The 20,209-nt window shown below is 46.3% G+C and overlaps 1 protein-coding gene across 3 annotated transcripts in view; it reads left to right on the forward strand.

Annotated features, from left to right (window-relative positions):
- Positions 1–20,209, forward strand: part of LOC121603590 (serine-rich adhesin for platelets-like) — a 50,909-nt gene that overhangs the window by 3,175 nt on the left and 27,525 nt on the right. For all 3 annotated transcript variants that reach the window (XM_041932575.1, XM_041932585.1, XM_041932594.1), the window contains exon 2: positions 4,530–5,196. In XM_041932575.1, coding sequence (XP_041788509.1) covers positions 5,089–5,196 — 108 coding nt within the window. In that variant the 5' untranslated portion in view covers positions 4,530–5,088. The remainder of the gene's footprint in view (positions 1–4,529; positions 5,197–20,209) is intronic.

Below are 20,209 nucleotides of genomic sequence, written 5' to 3' on the forward strand. Positions count from 1 at the left end.
GCAAATAGAAGAAGAGTGTCTACATGATGCTATCACAGGAGAGAGAAGTTTCGAAACATCAACTCAAAGCACCTAGAAACATCAGGGAAGATCTTCGAGAGCAAAATTCGGTACATCTTAATGCGTGCAGTAGTCAATGGTACAGCGATTCTAACTTCAAAGGATTTCAAATTCTTCACACTGGTTCTTCACCGATCAACTTCATTGCCTAAAAGCTTATTGGCGAAGAAAGATGAAATTTTTTGAAGATATCATATCTCCCGGGGAACTTCAATTATGTCAATTTGTGTCTCGCAGGTATCGAACCCCGAGCACACTTCCTAATTCAGCTGGAATAGCCCCAGAGCAGTCACTGCACAAAGACCAGCACCACTGCTACTGGCCCCACATGTTCCTACCTAAGATCTGATCTTGCTAGTTCGTAAATTACCTCCAGTGGTGTGGCCACACAAAGAGACATCCGATGCTCAATAAACGAGTACATGGTACGGGGGTTTTAGCGCTGCGGGGAGACAAATACTTCGCACGCAGAGCGCAAGTGCTCGAAAGTGCTGCGTTTGCGCCCTGCGTAACATAATACACCCGCGCCTCGCCTGGTGTGTGCGTGTGCTGCACATTTGTGCGGCAGAAACGCGTCCACCTTATCCTTCGCGAGCCGCGCCGTGTCTCGGAGCGCTCCGCTTCACTGATGGGCAATGCGCAAACATGCGCCTGGGCGGGAGCGTGCGTACTGCTCTGGCATCAAATGTCCCCGGGATTGTCTTCAGGGATTGTTGCCGAGTGAAGCGCGCTCCATGGCTGGCGATCCTCGGGCGGGCCCTCCTTAGCATCGAATATCTTTAGCGTGAGGTGAGCTAGAGTCAGCAGATATTCTATTCGGTTGCTGCTTGCGAGTGGCAACTTCAACACCACAGTTTTGTAGCGAGAATCATTGGAATAGAACTATGCTTGACAGTTCTATTAAGAGTTAAGCAACGGAACGGAAATATCCCAGAGCAATCAAAACGATTACATCTTACATCCGCCTCTAGGAGTGGTTGACGCAGATGTGTACACGCTCTTCGTAGAGAGCGATCAGGGATTTTCTGTTTCGCTCTTTCCGGTGTAAGTTCCCCCTTTTATGAAAATGCTGTTCGCTAGCGGTGGTGCGGGTTTGTATGTAACAAACGGTGAAGATGGCGCTCCAGTGTCGCTCTTCACATTAACAACTGATCTATTCACGTGTTTGTGTGTGTGTGTGTGTGTGAAGCGACTACATTATCAAGGGAAGCATAATCGTGAGCCAAACCGTTTCATCCATTCTTTCCCTGTTTCTTCCTTGAACGGCGGTGTGTTTCCGTCGCTCAGCCAGTTGTCCGCTTTCGGCTGGAATCCGAGTGGCATCCTCTGCCCGCCTAAGATTCAATTAAGCGGCCACCATTTGAATGGCGTCCCTTCGATCATGTTAGAAAACAATGACGCGCGATCCCTTTCTCCTCCTCCGAGTGACTCGCTGTGCGTTCTGGTGCCCGTTGGTGTGTGTGTGTGGCAATGCCACGGGTTGTTCGGCACTATCTTCTTCCAGCGATGGCGTCCTACCTGTAGGGCATTGAAGGCTGCTGTGGTGCAGGTGTTATGCGTTCCTTTCCGGGACAGGAGTGGCGTTTTGGTCTGTGTGTCCCCGGGCGCATTGTGTTAGGTGTGTGTGTGTGTGTGTGTTGTTAGGTCGATGAGGGGAATAGAAGGCGAACAAAAAAACCGAAAAAAGCTCAGGAAAATCGGTTGGCGTCGCTTCATCAGAGCATGGAATCAAGGAAGCGCAGAGGGCGTGGGTCGTCGTCCACCTAATACAAGTGAGCAACAGTACAGGATCGTTTTCGGAGCTCTTGTCGGGGTACGGTGGAAAAATGTGAAAACATTTAAATGGTCGAACTGGAATTGAGAAATGTGAGACAAACTTGAGCAATTTGATTTAATAAAAACTTTGAGCGGTACTTGGCGCATGTTTTTTACAAACCGTTCAACAAACTTTCCACGTAGGTCAGCTGAGAACGTGTTTAAGGCGAACCAAAATGGAACAAATGGAGCATTAATTCAATGGGTCCAGCGAATAATCCATTCCATCATTTTCAACAAAACAAAACAAAATCGTCTATCCATTCGTGTGCCGTAAAATGTCCGTTAGCAACATGTGGTAAAATTGTGCATCCTTCAAACGCAAAGCAGCAAACAAATTACTGCTGTTCTTGCGCTGTAGAAAGCCTTACCGGTGGTGTGTCTCCTCGCCACTGCCGCCGGTTCTCGTAAACATGCTCGATCTTTCTCTGTTCCGATCTTCTCCGACGCGACAGCGCGGCCAGAGGGGAACGAACAAGAGCGGAGGGTCTACCTGTCCCACCAGTGCCAAGGGTGTGTTCCTTTTCGAAGGGATTTTCGTTCTATTTCGTTGCGTTTCCTGCGTTTGTAGTTCGTTATTTAATGAAACGTTGAAGGTGTGTGTGTGTGTACCAGCGAGGGCCGGTAATGGGAAGGGCTCGTTTTTCGGAGGGTTTTGTGCAGCATTTTACTTTCAGTTCTGTGTGTAAATGTGTGTGTGTGCGCGCGCGTTTTTAATAAGAAAACTAAAGCAAAACGTGTTAACTTCAATCAACAGCTCCAATCAATCAATTGCTTTGAATCCATTTTTGAATAGAGAAGCAAAGAAAGATAAAACACAACAACTTCAACCTCTGCTCCCAGCAACAATCAACAAGCGCGCATTGTAGGGGAACAAATAAGATGAAAAAAAGGAAAACAGTGATAACTCCAAAGTGAATTACTTTGGGTGCAGAACATCTAGTTGCACTGTGTGTGGGGGTGTGTGTGCAGTACGTTCGTGTTGGGGCTGCACCAATTTATTGATTCCGCCGGGGTGTATCTCTCTCTCTTTCTCTTTCTCTCGGTGTGTGCGACCTAGAAATAGAATGAAATGAACCACCGTCGTCTCCTTGGCAACGGAATAACATGTCGCGAAGCCAAACAAACGTAACACTACACACTGGTACTTACATACACAAACACATACACGTTGGATTGTGTTTGGGGCTCGGTGTCGGGCGAAGAGGGACAACTGGGGCCATGGGGCAGAGGGAAACTAAATCCTTTTTTTATGGAGGGCATACTAAGGGCAAAACACTGAAGGAATGTGTTTTAACCTCGACCTAACGCTTCATTGTAGAGATGGGTACAGTTGGCAAAAATCCCGAGTCAACTCCAATCATTTCGGAACTAATTCGGGAAGGACAGCCCAACATTATCCAGAGCCGTTTGGAATCATTCAGATACGCTTGGAGTCGTCTCGAGCCGTCCGAAGTCGTCTGAGATCATCCGGAGTCATTCGAAGCTGTCCGGAGTTTTTGTTGGAAGTTATCCGTAGTTATTACAAGTTGTTCGGTGTCCTCTGGAGTCGTCTGGTGTAGTCTGATGTCATCCGGAATCGTTTAGAGTGTTCCAAAGTTTTCTGAAGCCATCCGTAGTATTCGGGAGTAGTCCGGAGTCGCCCAGAGTCGTCCGGTGTCGTCCGGAGTCGCCCTACTAAACAAAGGCTTGCATATTAAGAGCACGCGTAAAATGAAATTCCTGAAATTCCTGATCACAAGAACATTGCAAATTGACTCCGATCGACTCTGGACGCCTCTGAGTGGCTCCAATTTCGGGCGACTCCGACTCTGAACGACTTCAGGCGGCTTCGAACGGGTTCGACTCTGAACGACGCCGTACGACTTTGGACGACTTCGACTCCGGGTGACTCCGGACATTTCTGGTAGATTCCTGATATTTCCGGTCGACTCTGGAAATCTCCCGACCACTTCGGACATCTCCAGTCGACTTCTGACGACTCCGGACATCTCCGGACGACTCCTGACGACTCCGGACATCTCCAGACGATTATGTACGATTCCGGACGACTCCGAACGACTCCAACTCCGGGCAGCTCCGAACGTCTTCGGGAAACTCCGGACATGTGAGCACATCACTACTTCATTGATTTTGTTTCGGGACGTGTGGGCGCGTGGAAAAGGAGACACGCGTAGCCAAATTTTCTGTTCAAGAAATTTTGTTTGTGATTTTGCGTTCGAAACGGTTTAAAGATTGACAACAATTTCTTGCTAAATTTACGTCATGCGGTCGGGGGATCGAGAGAGAGAGAGAGAGGTAGAGAGAGCGAATTAAAAACTCTCGGAAAAGCCATAAAAGTCACACATATCACCCTTCGCGTTTGTACCTGTATATGTGTGAGAAATGTGATTATTAAAATAGGAAAAGAAAGTGAAAACAAAAGCAGTGATAAGGGTGGCGGCAATGTATTGTTTTTTTTATGGTTTACTTTGTTTCTAATACCCACATCAGGAGGAATTTTGTAGAGGAAAAAAAAGGGCTCGATGCTTGCACTTTCGCGGGTGCTGTATGGAGGGAGAAGGGCAAGAGAGTGCAACAGCAATTGTGAGCGATGATAAGCACAACAAAATTGATTGTTATCCATCTTTTTTTCTTCTCATTCCCTCATACAGAGCTTTAGTACCGTGTAGATGAAGAGAAAAAAGAAAATATTGTGTTGAAACAGCAAAGAAAAAGAAAAAGAAAAAAAAACAGAGTTTGCAAATTGTATAAAAAGAAGTGTGTCCATAAGTAATGCAGAAAATGCGTCCACTACTACTGCCTGTTCGGTGTGCTGATTAGAATTTTCCGCGCGCAAGTGAATCTTTTTTTTTCTGTCTGTTTGTGTTCTGTGTGGCGTACACGCGGGGGCACCAAGTGGAAAGGGGGTAGTGTGTAAATGCGTGTGTGTGCGTTTAATTTTTGTGATGCGAAATGATCCCGCCGCAACCGTTGGCAGGATAGTGCGCTTCACCGGTGCCGAAGCGAAGCAAGGAATTGCGATTGCAACAGAACAACAATCAACCGAACAAAAACAAAAAAGCACCAACTTCCTTCGTGTACAGTACCGGGGGCAACTGCAACTGCACCGAATACGTGTGTGTGTGTGTGACGCACCTGTCGCTCGTATCGAAAACACATACTGCCGCCGACGACGCAGAGACACGGGATCGCTGACCTGGCGCTGACGGTATGAAGGTGACGGTGTGCTTCGGGGAGACGCGGTTCGTCGTGCCTTGCCCGCCCGGTACGACCGTGCAGAAGCTCGAGCAGGAAGCGATACTGCGGTACAAGCGCAAGGTAAGGTTTTGGAAGCGAAGAATATTTTTAACTGTAGGGGAAATATGCTTAAAACAGTACCCTTTCGGACGGAGAGAAAAGCGTGGGAATTGCGGTATAAGGGAGCGGAATACGAGTAGGAAAGGGAGAAATTGTAACGTTATTGAACTTAATGTACACCACCGCCGAACAAAAATGAGCAAACTCAACGATACTTCTTTTAATCGAAAAAAAAACGAATGACATCAACGACTGCAACAGCGAGGAACCTCGTATCATCTTCGGCGTTTTTTTTCCTTCCCGGCACAAAAATTAGGGGAAGGCGGGGGGAAATGGCACTGTTAAGGATTTTGCTCTGTATTTCATTGGGTAAATCATTTTACACAGATATTTTGACGGCAATCGATGCGTGAACATCTTATTCATAAATAATAATTAAAAATAGAGGTATTTATTGTAAATATAAATTTATAAAATGAAATTTACTCATCCACAAGAGTAGAGATTTCAATTTTGTATTACAGTCGTTTGCCGCCATGTTTTGGCTCTAAGGCATTAAGTTTTGGCATCAATCAATCAATTTTGGCATAGCAATTGTTATGTTTTAATTTATTTCAATGAAATTGTCCACGACTTAATATAATTTCAATATTTTTGGTATAATTGGTACCTTGTAGACAAAAATAGGTAACTTTATGGCCACGACTGTCAAGTGTTTTGTTTAATTTAGTAAGTTGCTATAATATTTTAATGTGTTGCCCCAAGTGAAACATTTTACAAACTTTAACTTAAAAAAATACATTAAATAAAAATGGTTGATTTTTCACGTAGATTATAGATAAATATCATGTGCATGGGATAAATACATGAACGTGGGTGCTTTTTTTGCTCTAATTATATGTTAATAGCAAACGAATTTGAGACGACATTTTGTAACGGTGAAAGTTACATCGTTATGAGCAAACATTTTATTTGCTAATTAAGGAAATTATTTTTAATGCTTAGTGTTAATTTGCCAACAATGCAGAGGTGACCATTTTGCCCCGACGTTCCTCTACACTAGCGCGCAGGCCCGATCAGATCGAATTGATACAATCTGCGGCGTGGAGGAAAGAGGGGTTGAAAACCAGGGGATGCAACCACCATCAGAGGGGGGGGGGGGGAAGGAGCTAGAATTTGTAAAGAGCTTGTTGCTTACTTTTTGTGTTGCTATTGCGAATGTGGTAAAGCACACACACATACACACCACCAATACCACTTTGTTGCTGCAAACAGGGTCAAGAGGGTCCAAGATGGAGGAGGGGAATTTCCGTTGCCCGGTGCTGCAGCGAGGCAAGAATCGGACACAAAAATTGCATACATATCCGGCCGCGCGCCACTACTTCTTGCTTCGCCAATCGCTCTTCTGCCAGTGTGTGTGTGTGTGTGTGTGTCAGTGGTAGGCAAAATGTGCTGATTCACTATCGTAATGTTCGATTCGAGTTTAAATTTTCCATCGACGCCGCTTTGTTTCGTGTGTATGTGTGTGTGGCCATATTTCGTAACAATTTGGTGCTAAATGGCTCGGTTTTGCGCATTTGCTAGAGAATTATGCTTCGAATTATGGTTTATTTATGTTGTGGATTTGTTTTTGTTTTGTTTTTCTTCTCTTTCCTTCGATCAACCCTCTGCCCTGCTGCAAGGCAGGCGGCCTAGAAAAGACAAAAGGGCGCATTGACATTAAAAAAACGAACGGTAGCCATGGGAATGGAGGATTTTTTTGGAGCGTTTAGCTTGATTTGATCAAAACGCTTCTTGGACGTGTTTTGCATACCTTAACCCCACCGTCCCCGAAAGCTGCTTGCAATAGGATTTATTCGTGTTCGTCGCCACGCACTCACTCTCACGATCGCGCTTTATTAGAACGATGCTTTTGTGTGTGCCGTTGAGAGAAGCGGGTACATAAAAAAAAAACAAAAACAAAAAGAATCGTGCACGCCCTGGAGGAGAGGCGGAGGGGAGCTTTTGTGCGCCGCGCCGTGTGTTTAAAATGGTAACCAACGAAAATTGATCTTTATCCCTTTTTCTTTCGAGGGGCTTGCGAAGGGTGTGTGCGTGTGTGTTGGTAGATGCATTTTAAATTTGTACCCTTTGTGTATTGCGGCACGAGCCTTCTTCCGGTGCGAACGCATCGCGCGCAACATTGCCACCTCCTCTCCTGTCCGGGATATGGTTGCTTGCAGCAGCAAGTTTTCATTTATGAAAACTAGCCAAAGCGCGTCCGTGCTGTGTGTGTGTGTTTGTGGACGTCAATGTCCCGGTGTTGTTGTTTCAAGGCTACGCGGCCACTGCTTCTTCGGATGGTGGTGGTAGATCGGACGTACCTTTTGCTCTCCCGGCGGAGAGAACCCGTGGAAGGATAACAAGGGAACATAAAATGCATGCAGAGCAACCATTTTATTACACTCCTCTACACACGAGCCGAGTGGAAAGTTTGTGCACACAAACACACAAACACTCACACACCGGATCTCCCGATTTTCCCGTTGCATGCTCTTTCGTCTCGTCCCGCCGTCGCGACACCATCTGGGGAGCAGCTGTAGCATGCTGCCTGGCTGTGGCAGCGTGCTGTTAAATGACTCCTCCGGTAATGTGCTTCTCTTTCCTTCCTTTGTGTCTGGATGTTTTTCGTTTGCTGTTTTCTTTTTTTGCTCTTACCGTTTGCATGTACGTATGTGAAGATCCGAACAATCCCAAGGACGCCCGGTAGAAATAAAAGAACCCAAGGAAAAAGCCAGAGCGAGCGAGTGAGCTTTTTTTTTTTTTGTTGTTGCACCCGATACATTCAAGGATGTGCTTCGGGAGAACATATGCTCTCTTGCCCCCGACGAGTTGCGATGATGATGGGAGATGTTGCTTGGGCTTGCTGGGTGTGTGCGGTGTCGTCGTGGCTGCATTTATGACTGCATTGTGAGCCAAGGGGGAGGAGGAGGGTTTGGGACGCAGTCCAGTCGGAAGAAAAAGAATGCACCAACATATGCTAGGGTAATTTGTTGTGAAGGATGTTGTGCGTGCGTGTGTGTTTGAGTATTAAAAAGCCATCAAACGGGTTATTCCGTTTTTCCTTCAGCGAGCATTTTTATAGGTTTTATATTTTTAGTTCACCGTGTTTGTGACTAATTTCTCACTCAACCGCTTTCGGTCGCATTTCGTACCGATTGATGATGGTAACATCAGTTATGGGCAATCGTCAGCCGAAATGTGTGCCCTATTGGTGTGATGGTAAAGTGTGACATTGCGCACTAACAAACCGCCTTTAAACTGCAGTAAAATCCCCCACGCTCAAAAGTGGCGGTCATTATTTTAAAAAGATTTATGTGTACCAAGATTTCGAACAGTTCTTAGTATAGGAAGGATTGACGATCCTGAGGACGACGCTGCGTGTGCCATAATAGTTCGAAAGTTAAATTAAAACCACAGAAATGTAATGTTCGTTTCACAAGCCTCTCTACAGTAAAAGAAACTATCAAAATAAATAACAAATGGAAAACCCTTGCTGGGAGGCATGTGGCACGGTGAAGTGGTGGTTGCATTCTATTGCTTTTTATCATCCGTATCTCGATGGTAGTGATTGGTCCTGTGGTGTGCTCTTTAGAGCGCTCGGAGTACTGCGACTCCGGTCGTCTCCCACTGTGGATAACTCCGGACAATCCCAGACGACTTCAGACAACTCCGGACAACTCGTGGAAACTCTGGACGACTCTGACTCCGGACGACTCCGATTTAGGATTGCTCCGAGTCCGGACGTTTCCAACTATGGACGACTCCGGACGACTCTGGAAGACTCTGGATGACTCTGGATGGCTCTGGATGACTTCGGACAACTCCGGATGACTTTGGACAACTCCGGACGACTCTGGTTGACTCCGGATGGCTTCGGACAACTCTAGGCGACTCCGGATGACTAAGGACGACTCTGGATGACTCCTGATGACCTTGGACCTCTCCCGATAACTTCCCCCGACGATAAGACAACTCCGGATGACTCAAGATGACTTAAGATAAGACTGTTAAGACTTAAGATAATTTTGGAAGACTACGGATGACTCCGGACGACTCCGAACGGCTCTGAATGTTTCCGGGAGACTCCTGACAACTTCAGACGACTCTAGACGACTCTAGACGAATGCAGACAACTCTGGACGACTCCGATTCCGGATTATTCCGACTCCGGACGTTTCCAACTACGAACGACTCCGGATGACTACGGAGGACTTCGGACAACTCCGGACGACTCCGGCCGACTTAAGACGACTCTGGATAACTCCTGATGACCTCGGACCTCTCCCGATAACTTCAGACGACTCCGGATGATTCAGGATGACTTTAGATAATTTCGGAATTCTACGGATCACTCCCGATCACTCCGGATGACTCCGAGCGGCTCTGAATGTTTCCGATCGACTATGGATGATTCCAAACGGCTCTGGATGATGCTGGACGGACCTATCTTCCGGAGTCGGCTCTTTTTCGGATTTGTTCTCAAATTTACTCATTCCTTGTTTGTTCCATTCAGCAAACGCATGAACATTCATTGCAATTGGGGTAGACTGCGTTCAATGCTTAATTTTATCAGCGGGTGAAAGAAAGATCAGTATTTCTCCCTTATTCGGAATGAAATTTAAATGAAGTGTTACAATTCTAAATATTTATTTATCGCTGTCAATATATACATCCAAGGGAAACTCAAAATAAGCTTGATTTGACGCAGTGAGGGTGTAATGTGGTCCTGTAAATGGGTGTGGCTATGTATGTGTATTCCACATAATCTTTTCAATTTGCGAAAGCTATCATAACCATCAATGAACGATATTGGACTCGTTTTTAGAGTACAAGATGAACGAGAGAATGATAAATTAAAAAAAAATGCAAATCGTACACCAACAAAGTTGAAGTTGAGCTCTAAAACAAGTTGGCAACCGGGAAAAAAACCACCGTGACCATGTTTTTGTTTCTTTCTCACTCTCCCAACGGCTCAAATAGGAAGGAAGTGCACAAACGCAACACAATCGCGCTCCCTCCGGCGGTTTATCTTTGATGCGCGTGAAACTATGTCTTAAATAATGGACCGGGATATCTTAACAAGGGGAGGTAGCTAAAGACACACATGAGTACAGCGCACGCCCCCCTTTTGACACTGAAGAAGTATATTTTCCCTTTTTGCGCTTGAAGGGGTAAAAAAAGAAAAGGTTTGCAAACAATTTTCGATCGGAAAAGCAAGAGAAAAGTCCCCAGTAATGTATGTACTATGTGTGCGTATGTGCACATCTTTATCATTTGTTTATTATGGCGTTGGTGGTGCCCTTAGCCGGGTGCCCTCCACCAAAAAAACTCTCCATTGTACTACGGGGGGTGGGGAGGAGGCTGTTATGAGTAGCTCCCATGTGCGCTGTGTGAGTGTTTATTTTCCGGATTTTTGTGCTTACCCCTCCGCTTAAACGAAGCCCGTGCGTGTCGTCACGCACGGAGAAAAGCTTTTGTTTTTGTTATTTCTCCCCTGCCCAGCAATATTTTTTCTCTGCGCTTCAAAACACAAAGTTCGGTGAAAATAAGATGCACGCGTCTGAGGTGATGCGGAGCACGCGTGTGTGTGGAAGCGCGCGCATCTTTGAAGGAAAAGTTTTGTTTTTGAAGATTTGCGCCCTAAGCATTCGCTCCACTCTCTCGGCGTGTGATAACTCCTGGACCAGAGATGTGCACGTGTGTGTGTCAGTCCGTCGGTTGTGATGTTTTGGCATGACGATTACGTGAGCAATTTGTGGATCGCATCTCGCACGCGGTAGCATTTTAATTTGACGTATATGTGTATGTGTGTAAAGGGGGGGGGGGGGGTTCACCTCTTTCGGTTGCGATTTGAGCTGTGTTTGAAAAAAAACCTGCCTTTTCACCACTTTTGATGGTATGGCCGCGCTGCAAAGATGGCCTAGCTCGCACGCTTTCCGGGAAAGTTATCGGCGAAACGTGTGGTGCGGACGGAGGTGGGACAGATGCGTGATAATTAAGATGCCAAAGGATTCGTTTAGTTATTGCGTGCCCGACCCCGTAATTGTTTGCCACCTAATTAGGGCCAATTGGAACACAATGTTTGGCGGTTAAAGCACGGCGCATCCTGGTCACGGCACCAATTTCCGACGCAAAAGCTGACCTTCGGCAAAACAAATAAAGCGCTTCGGTTTAGTCCGCTTTTGTCAGTGTTTGATACTGTTGAGAGTATCTCAAGAAAACTTAATTTAGTTTTTACCTTTACGGTATCCTGGTCTTGGCACCAAGAGTGCCTTTTGCTATGATTCTTTTATTGCCACAGCGCATGTTACTTTAAAACGATGCTGATATGAGATGATACTCTAACGATACAAAAAAAGGCATTATGTGTGTGTGTTTGTGTTTTTCCCCCATGACGCCTTGTATCCTCGTCACGACACCAGAAATGTATGAATCATTGAACTCGCTGAAACTTTCAAATCCTAAACTTCCAACACTCTCTTCCTTTTTGAACTATTAAATTAGGGTTCCGTGTTTACCTTCTTCTACATGTGAGTTTTGCCATTCAAGCTGTCAGGGTAATGGTTTTCATTTTCTTACGCATTTACGGCTTGCTGTGTACGAAAATTGCAGATGGGGAAGGGTTGTTTTAAACTTATTGCCCACAAAATGTTGCACTTTCTTGCCGTCGACGGAACATTCGCTGAAAGATCAGGCCTGATCGTGTGTGTGCGCGTGTATGTGAGAAATTGCAATTGCAATGGTCGTTTGCTCGTTGTCGCTGCCAACCGTTTTACGGTTGAACCGCTCATCATTCGTGAAAAGGGCACTGCTGTATGTGTGTGTATGTGAATGCAGCCGCCGCTTTGTTGCTTTGCAGCAATTCGTCGCTTTCCACCCGCGATCTTTCGTTCTCATGGAAAGAAAAGTCTCCAGACGTTTTGGCTAAAGGGGGTAGGATGGGAGAAAGGGTTGATAGTGATGCGCAGGAGAGGCGTGGAAAACGCTCGCGATAATTGTGGTGCTACGCCCCCCCTCCCCCCCCCCCCTCCTTTCCCTTCGATCTCAAACACACAAAAAAGGTCAAACGACTATTATGGGCGCGTCGAGGTTCGTCGCTTACACACTCGCATATGCCATTTGCAGCCGCTGCCGCTCGGCGCAGCGGTTGCTGGTGTGTGCGGTATGGCTCGCAAAGCAAACGCTTTTAAGAGCAGTGAAATTGAGGGAAGGAGCAGCGCAATTCCTCGCGGAAGGAGGGGTGGGGGGGAGTAGAAAAATGTTCAATTTTCCAGTCTAAATTCCGTCGTTACGGTCACGTAGCGAGCGTCGTATGTGTGAGTGTGTGTGTATGTAGGTCTGTATGCTTGAACCGTTTTGTTTTTACTGTCGTCGTTTGCCTGGCGACACTACTCACACGCCGTTTTCGAATCGATTCTGAATGTGCTACGCGTTCTCCATGATTGCCATTCCACGAGCCTGCTGCACTGGATGGTTGGAAAGCGGAAACGACGACGGCGACAATTATAGCAAGGCGGGTTGTTGTGACGATTGCTGGTTAGTCACCGTGTATTATGGGTGACTAAGTGTGGTTAATTAAAACTGGAAACTGTGTGCATTTAAATGTTGGCTTCTAACGCGCGTCATGCCAAGGCGTGGCCGTCGTCTTTTGAAAGGAGTGTTGACCGCGGGAGCACAGGAGGTGTGCAGCTAGCTAGATGGAGAAGGTTCTAGGGGGTGCTTTAGGAGAGCAACACGCTGCCCGATCATAATCGATAACCAACCACAATAACCGTTTGTGTGGTGTGTTCTGTGTTTGCATCGCAAGAGCATTTACATACAGCCGGCATCGTTGATGTCACTGTAGTGAGTGAAATGCTTGCTTTGTAAGGCAGTATTTTTGCTGAAAAAATACAAAAATGTGCTTTATTAGTACAGTAGTATTTGGTATAAAGACATATTTTAAACTCAGTGCATGGAATAAAAAAACGCCTGAAAAGAATGGTAAGCGAATAAACTTAAACGCATTAAATAAAAAAAATGGAATATTTCACAGGAGGGATGAGGGAAAAGCAATGCTTTTGTGTATGGGGGGAGGCGGGGATGGAACAGAGCGACAAGCACCAACAACCTCCGTGTTGGGAAGGAAGGCCAGGCCGCGCAAAGAATGTTACGGGCGGTGCAAAATTGTTTAATTGTGCAGCGGCGGCGGCGGCTGTGCGTGCTTTTCTCACTTTCTCGTACGGAAAATTGGTGCTGCTTTCCTTTCCATGCTTTCTTTCTTCCAGCCCCCTTTTTTCCCCCGCGTGTGGGACCGGCTCTCGTGTCCCTGCTCGGTGCAACACATTTTTACTCTCGCTCTTCTCTCGCGCAGGGGGTGGTGCGCATTACACACCCTTTCCTTCCAGGACGAACGAAACGAATTGTTTTGTGGTGGGCGGCGGTGGGTGATGATGGGCTTGCAGTGCAATCCGCGATAAACTGCCCCGCTGCTAAACTTCTGCTTCGACCACCGTCACTCTCTCCCTCTTCGCTTCTGTACGCCCTTTTTTGCGCGTAATATTTTCCTCTTGTGTTTTCCATCCAACATTTTTCTAGGCTGGCTGCGCCCGCCTGGCGCAAGGAAAGTAAAATTGCAAAATTACACACATACACACAGACACACCCTAAGAGTAACGCACGCGGAATGGGTTGTGTTTTGGTGTGTGGTGTGGTGCGCGGGCAGGCGCAACAGGTGGTGGTGGTGTGGTGCGCAAAGTGGTTGAAATTATTCACTTTGGGAGGCTTTTTTCCTCTTCCTCTCCCACTTCTTGCCTTTTATTTCGTGGGTTCCCTCCTGCACAGCGCGAGCGGAATGCTGAACTCGTAACCTAGTTTATTTTTCTTCTGCCTCTTCGCGTTTTTTTGCCGTTTATTAGTTTCAATCATTTCTATTTCCGATTTTTCTGTTTCCATCTCCTCGCTCTTCGCTTCGTTTCTGGTGGTTCGGACGTGATTTACTGTGAAGTACAGCATTTTTCCATTGTTTTTTTTTTCAGTTACCTTTTATCGTTTTGTCAATTTGTCGTTTTTTGTATGCGTTTTCATGCTTTGTCATTCGTAGTTGATTCGTGTAGAGGATTTTCATTGTTCTTGTTATCTTTTGCAACCCAACATCCATTCCTATTACGATAATACTTTACATAAAGAACAGTTTCTTATCGACTTTAATGGCGCCTTACCCGTCTCATCGACATCAACGACCTCGTTCCACTTGCCTTTTCCTCCCTCCTTCTCAGCGCCGCCGATTAGAGCTAACGTTTCCGGAAGAATACGCACGCAATAGTTCGCAATGGCAGCGATAGCGCATTAGAATTAAACGTCATCCATCCTTTCCCTGCCTTCCCTGCATTTCGCTTCAGTAATCACACGTGTACGGCTTCATCGGCTTACCTGTGTAAGTGTGTGTGTGTGTGTGTTTTTGTTTGAGAATGTTTATCTAATGCAACAACAAAACTAAACGCGCCCTCTCTTGCTCTCCTCTCTCGCTCGGTCTTTGCGCGCCGTTCTGGTAATGAAAAGGAATTGCAATAAAATTATTCTACACGATACACACACACACACGCCGACCAATACCGTTCGTTCGATAAATTATTTTCTATTTCACTAAAACCTAAACTACCCCCCCCCCTCCCCTCATCCACGGGTTACGGTTACGGTGGTGAACCTGTCTGGCGTTCAAGGCTTCACTGTTGCACCAGCTCTCCTCCACCTCCGACGGCCACGGTGTCAAATTGATGGAATGTTCCGGTCCTGTGTGTTTATTTCGGTGTCAGTGAGTGTGTGTGTGTGTGTGCTGGCGTGGGTGAGCTCGTTGACTTTGAGCTGAGCGCTGTGGGTTAAATCTCATTCGCTTTGTGCTGTTCTGCTTCTTACATGAAACAAAAAGCAAAAACGAAAAAAAATATATTATTCGAAAGAAACTGTTCTCTTTCATTTTTGTAGATCAGACGACGAACCCATTTATATATATATATATTTTAAATCACTGTTTCACTCTCATTTCTCTGGTGCTTTCACATACCTTACTCACACTAATCATGCTTTTTGTTCTTTTTTCTGCTTTTCCTTTTACAGGTGAGTATCGATCTGGACGCGGACACGGGGCTTTTATCCCTTCAGCCGAGAAACCGAGAAGGGTATTATTCAATTATCTTAACATTACGACCCTTGCCGAGGGTGAGTCTGGGGGAGGGGGCGTGCTGGTAAGTCGATATGCATGCCAACCGTATTATGGTGTTTGGGTTCTAGGTGGAGGTGGGTTATCTGTTACATCGCCTGTGCATCGATCCTCACATTAAGTGATTGTTCAGATATGACTTTTTTGTTGTTGCTAAGAAATGACTTTAATTAATAATGAGTTATTGCTTATTGCAAGCGAAGAGTTTTGCGAATGGCCAAATGAATTCGGAATATCTTCAAGAATCTATGATCGTAAAGAGTGCATCCTCGGGGAGGTGGTGCCAGATAGGTAAAATGCCAAACGCATTAAAGCCACACCCTGGTGCGAAAGACTTCTAAAAACCACACGACCAGTGGACACATTCTTTTTTAGCCTTTCAACGTGCGTGGAATAATTCTAAACATACGTACACACAGTGCCGATGTTTATCGCCCTGAACAGCAAGCTAGTGATGGATTCGGATTACCCGGAGTGGAGTTGAGGATCGACTTCGGTGTTCAAAATATGATTCCGACTCCGCAATTCCGGACGAGTCCGTTCCAGTCCGAATGAGTCCGGATTATTGCGAATGATTCCGAATGAGTCTGGATAAGTCCGAATGAGTCCGGATCATTCCGAATGAGTCCGGATCATTCCGAATGAGTCCGGATCATTCCGAATGAGTCCGGATCATTCCGAAACAGTCCAGATCAGGACTAATTCCGAATCAGTCTGAATGAGTCGATGTGAGTCCGGGTCAGTTCGAATGATTCCGAATGAGTATCGATGAGCTTGGATGACTCCGAATGATTCCGAAAGAGTGGATGAGTCCGGAGCAGTCCGGATCATTCCAAAATTTCCGGATCGGACCAGATCAGTCCGGATGAGTATGAATAAGTCTGGATGAGAGTGGATGAATTTGTATGACTTCGAACGACTCCGAATGAATCTGGATGGATCCGAATAAGTTACGATGAGTTTTGATGAGTTTGGAGGAGTCAGAATGAGTCCGAGTGAGTCCGAGTGAGTCCGAATGAGCTCAAATGAGTCCGGATGATTCCGGATGAGTCCGGATGAGTCCGAATGAGTCCGAATGAGTCCGAATGAGTCTGGATGAATCCGAATGACTCTGGATGAGTCCGGATGAGTTTGGTTGACTCTGAATAATTCTGAATGAGTCCGGATGACTCAGGATTAGTTTGGATGAGTCCGATCGAGTCCGATCGTGTCCAAGCTAATAGTTTAGTCTGGTGATAGCAATTCCAAAATGGCTATCCGATATCGTTGCGACAATTTTTGATGTGAGTGTTCCATTTCAAACAAATCATCGAAAATGATCGTTCCAGTATAAAAAATCTCTTCCTGTTTTGAATGTTTCTTTCTTGCAATTATAATTAGCATTTCCATCAGATTGATTATATCTGGATCATGTCCGGATTATGAATTCGGATCAGTCCGAATGAGTCCGGATCAGTCCGGATTAGTCTGGATCAGTCCAGATCAGTTCCGATGAGTACTAATTACGGGGATTATTTGGATCCGACTCCGGTAAAATGGTATTTACTCATCACTACAACAGGCACAAAAAAACGAAAGAAAAAAAATCCTCGAGAAGTTGTGATTAAACGCTATTTATTTTAGCCCTGCGGGTCGAGCTTTGCCTACCATTAGCAGAGGATGTATTTTTATTTGTATTTGCCCTGCTCCCTTGAAACCACTCCCCGATAGACGGTTTAGTCTCCTTCTCGCAAAGACCTTTTAATGTTGCAATTTTATTTTTAGTACCTATATAGCGCAAGATATTCCCTTTCCATTGGTTTTCGGCTGTTATTAACTAGCCAGCCATCCAGCCAACACAGTGTGCGTGTTAGAGACCACGATGGCCCCGGTTCCAACGCTTTACCCGTGCGCGCAAATAAAAAAAAAGAAAATGAAGTTTGCAATAAAACCGTGCAATACGATTGCACAGACATCGTTTTAATGGGTTGTTGTCACCCGAAGGGAGAGAGAGCTTTTGTCCCTGCCAGTGGTGGTGGAGGAGCGCGCAGGGCGTATTATTATTGCTCCAGTCGATACGACTGTTGTCCGTTGTGGGAGGTTGGAGAGGTTGGATGTGGAATGATAGGGGGAGAAGGGGAGCAGATGCATACCATAATTGCACGCCCCTTCGGTATGACACACCATTTCAAGGTTAGGGCTCCACGAAAGGGAAGTGTCGTCGGTGTGTTTGTGCTGGCGGTTTTGCCTTGCGACTTATTCGTAGCGCACCGTGGTGTCATAGGGGGGGGGGGGGAGAGCAGGGCGTTATTGGCAACTGATAAAAAGGTTTGGTTTCGTGAAGCAAGTTAATGTGCGACTTGTACTGTTCTAGTTAGAGCCGGTCAACCGTTTTCCTGCTAATGATGCAGCAGGGGAAGGTGTGTGTGTTGCGTAAGGGTGTTCTAATACCTTCTTCTGTCTGTGTTTTTTCTCTCAACCGTCTACTTCACGCCATCAATGACTACTTGTATACTCTCCGGCGTACGCAATGTTTGCCCCCACAGTTAGTGGGTAGCAGATGGGACCAGTAGGCAGGAATTGTGACGCCTTAGCTTAAACTAATCATTCCTCTCTATCCGAGTGTTATCTTAACTACACGCCCCGCGTACACTTGCTGCCTCTGTAGAAGCATGTAGCGGTGGCAAACACATCAACAACACGGCAAAAAAAACAACAACTGTAGCAAGAGATAAGATCTGTTAGTGTGCACTGGATGACTTATCTCGGGTGTGTGTGATCTCTAGATGTGTCGTCGTTGGTCGAAGCTGCCTCGAAAGAAAACAATCACAGTCTCTCTGTTGCCTCCATTAGCCGTGTGGCGGAATGTGCGTTAGAATATTAGCGCGTTCTGGGAGGTTACAGCTATAAACGCCCATTTGAGCTAAATAGCTGTGGTCCGGCCTGTACATCTGGTTGCTTGTTTCACACATTCTCTCGGCACCGATTTTTACGATCGGTTGACTCATTGCGTTTGCGCGCTGGAGAAAATGTAAAATTGCTAGAAATACGTGGGTCATGCGCAAGCTCTTGAAGTCGTTAAATCGCGGTGGAATGTGTAGGGAAATCAACAACTGGAGTCTTGGATTGGATAGTTGATATTTGTACCGTTTCTCATCTCAAGTTTATGATTGCTTTTATGAGCTAACGCTTTGATTGAGACTGGGATTGCAGCTGCAGTAAAATGAAGTGAGGTAGCCTATCAATGTCAACGTCTCTAGTCTTCTATGGCATAGCTTCTGCATGCCCCCCGGATAACAAAACCTAATCTGCTGGTCCGTAGGGCATCATACAGATTAACGGTAGTAGATATGACCTCATAGCGATCTCAGAGAAGCTTTTCCAACATGTTGTCATTGCATTACGGATGTTTGTGGCTTAGTATTACTTCAACTATCTTACCCTGAAAATTCCTATAGTAGACCAAGGCCTTTGCAGTCAGGTGTCCCCAATGCTGTCTAATAAGAGCTTACCCAGAGAAATGTGCCGCGTCACTATCCTACTTTCAGTAATTCCTGCTCCTATCCTCGATGTGTGCACGAAATTACACCAAACCTTATCTCTTATGTATCGGCAAGCCCCTCTCAGTACCTCTCCAAAACTTGCCGGGTTAGGCACAGGCGCGCGCTCGAGAAAAAGCGACATGAATTGATTTAATCTCAGATAACCTGATCACTTTTGGATAAGTTTTCCCACCTGAGATATTCTACGTGCTGTGCGCAAAGCGGCGGCAGCAGCCGCGGCGGTGTAGTTACTTTTACCCGTTCCTTTGTGTGTGGCGTACATCGAGTTATGCAATGGTGCGGTCGGTCACGTCCGTCCAGCAGCAGCAACATACAGGAGAAGAAAAAACAAGCTGTGTGCGTACAATAAAAGTGAGAGTGAGAAGTGAGGGGGGGGGGAGGGGGTAGGAGGTTGTTGAATTGGAAATTGGAGGGCGACGTGTTGTGGATCTTTAGATGTTGGTCTTTTTCAAAGAGAGAGAGATGTTTACCTCGGATCGTCTGATGATGATGTGTCGCGTACAAGGTTAGATTCGTCGGCGGCTTGGAGTGTATTAAATATTTCGCGCTATTCACAACGCTCTTACAGCGTTGTTAGGAGGCATCTTCATTTGGTGTCTCTCCCTGCAAGTGTGTGTGTGTGTGTGTATTTGAAGGAGTAGAGGACGCGACCCGTGTTTGTTTGCGAGTAGCGGCAAACAAAGTGTCTGTGTGGGCTGTTTTTGTTTGCCAAATTCGTCCGCAAGTAGTAGGCATGAAAAAGGGGGGTGGGGTGGGCGGATGACTCATACGATTGGCTCGCCGCCAGCTTCCCGAGCGAGCAGCCGCAGAAAGACGTTCTGCAGTACGATCCTTGAGCCCAAACCGCCATCGTGTGAAAGTGTTTGATGACGAACTAAAACCATCCGGCTCGAAGGACCATTAGGATCGATCCTCAAGCTCAGCAACACGTTCCTTACACGCTGCGACCGGAGCTCTCTGGTGATCACAGGAGGATGACCTCACGAACCCTTGCCGCTACAGCTAAGACTCTAAAAAGGGTATTGGTATGTGTCCCGGCCATTGCGCTTAGAGAATGTGCAATGGAGTACAGCGAGACAGTGGCGCTGCCTTTGTTTGCATGCCGTTGCCCGAGAGCACACATCTTCATCCACACACACATACCAAAGCAGTCGCCATTGCAACGGGCATCATGTTGGTGCAAGCGGGCTGCACACGCAAGCCACAATGTCTCGATAAAACCAGCAAAGCCGCCCGGTGATCTTTAACCGCG

This window comes from Anopheles merus, chromosome X, assembly GCF_017562075.2.
Source record: "Anopheles merus strain MAF chromosome X, AmerM5.1, whole genome shotgun sequence".
Lineage (NCBI taxonomy): Eukaryota > Metazoa > Arthropoda > Insecta > Diptera > Culicidae > Anopheles > Anopheles merus.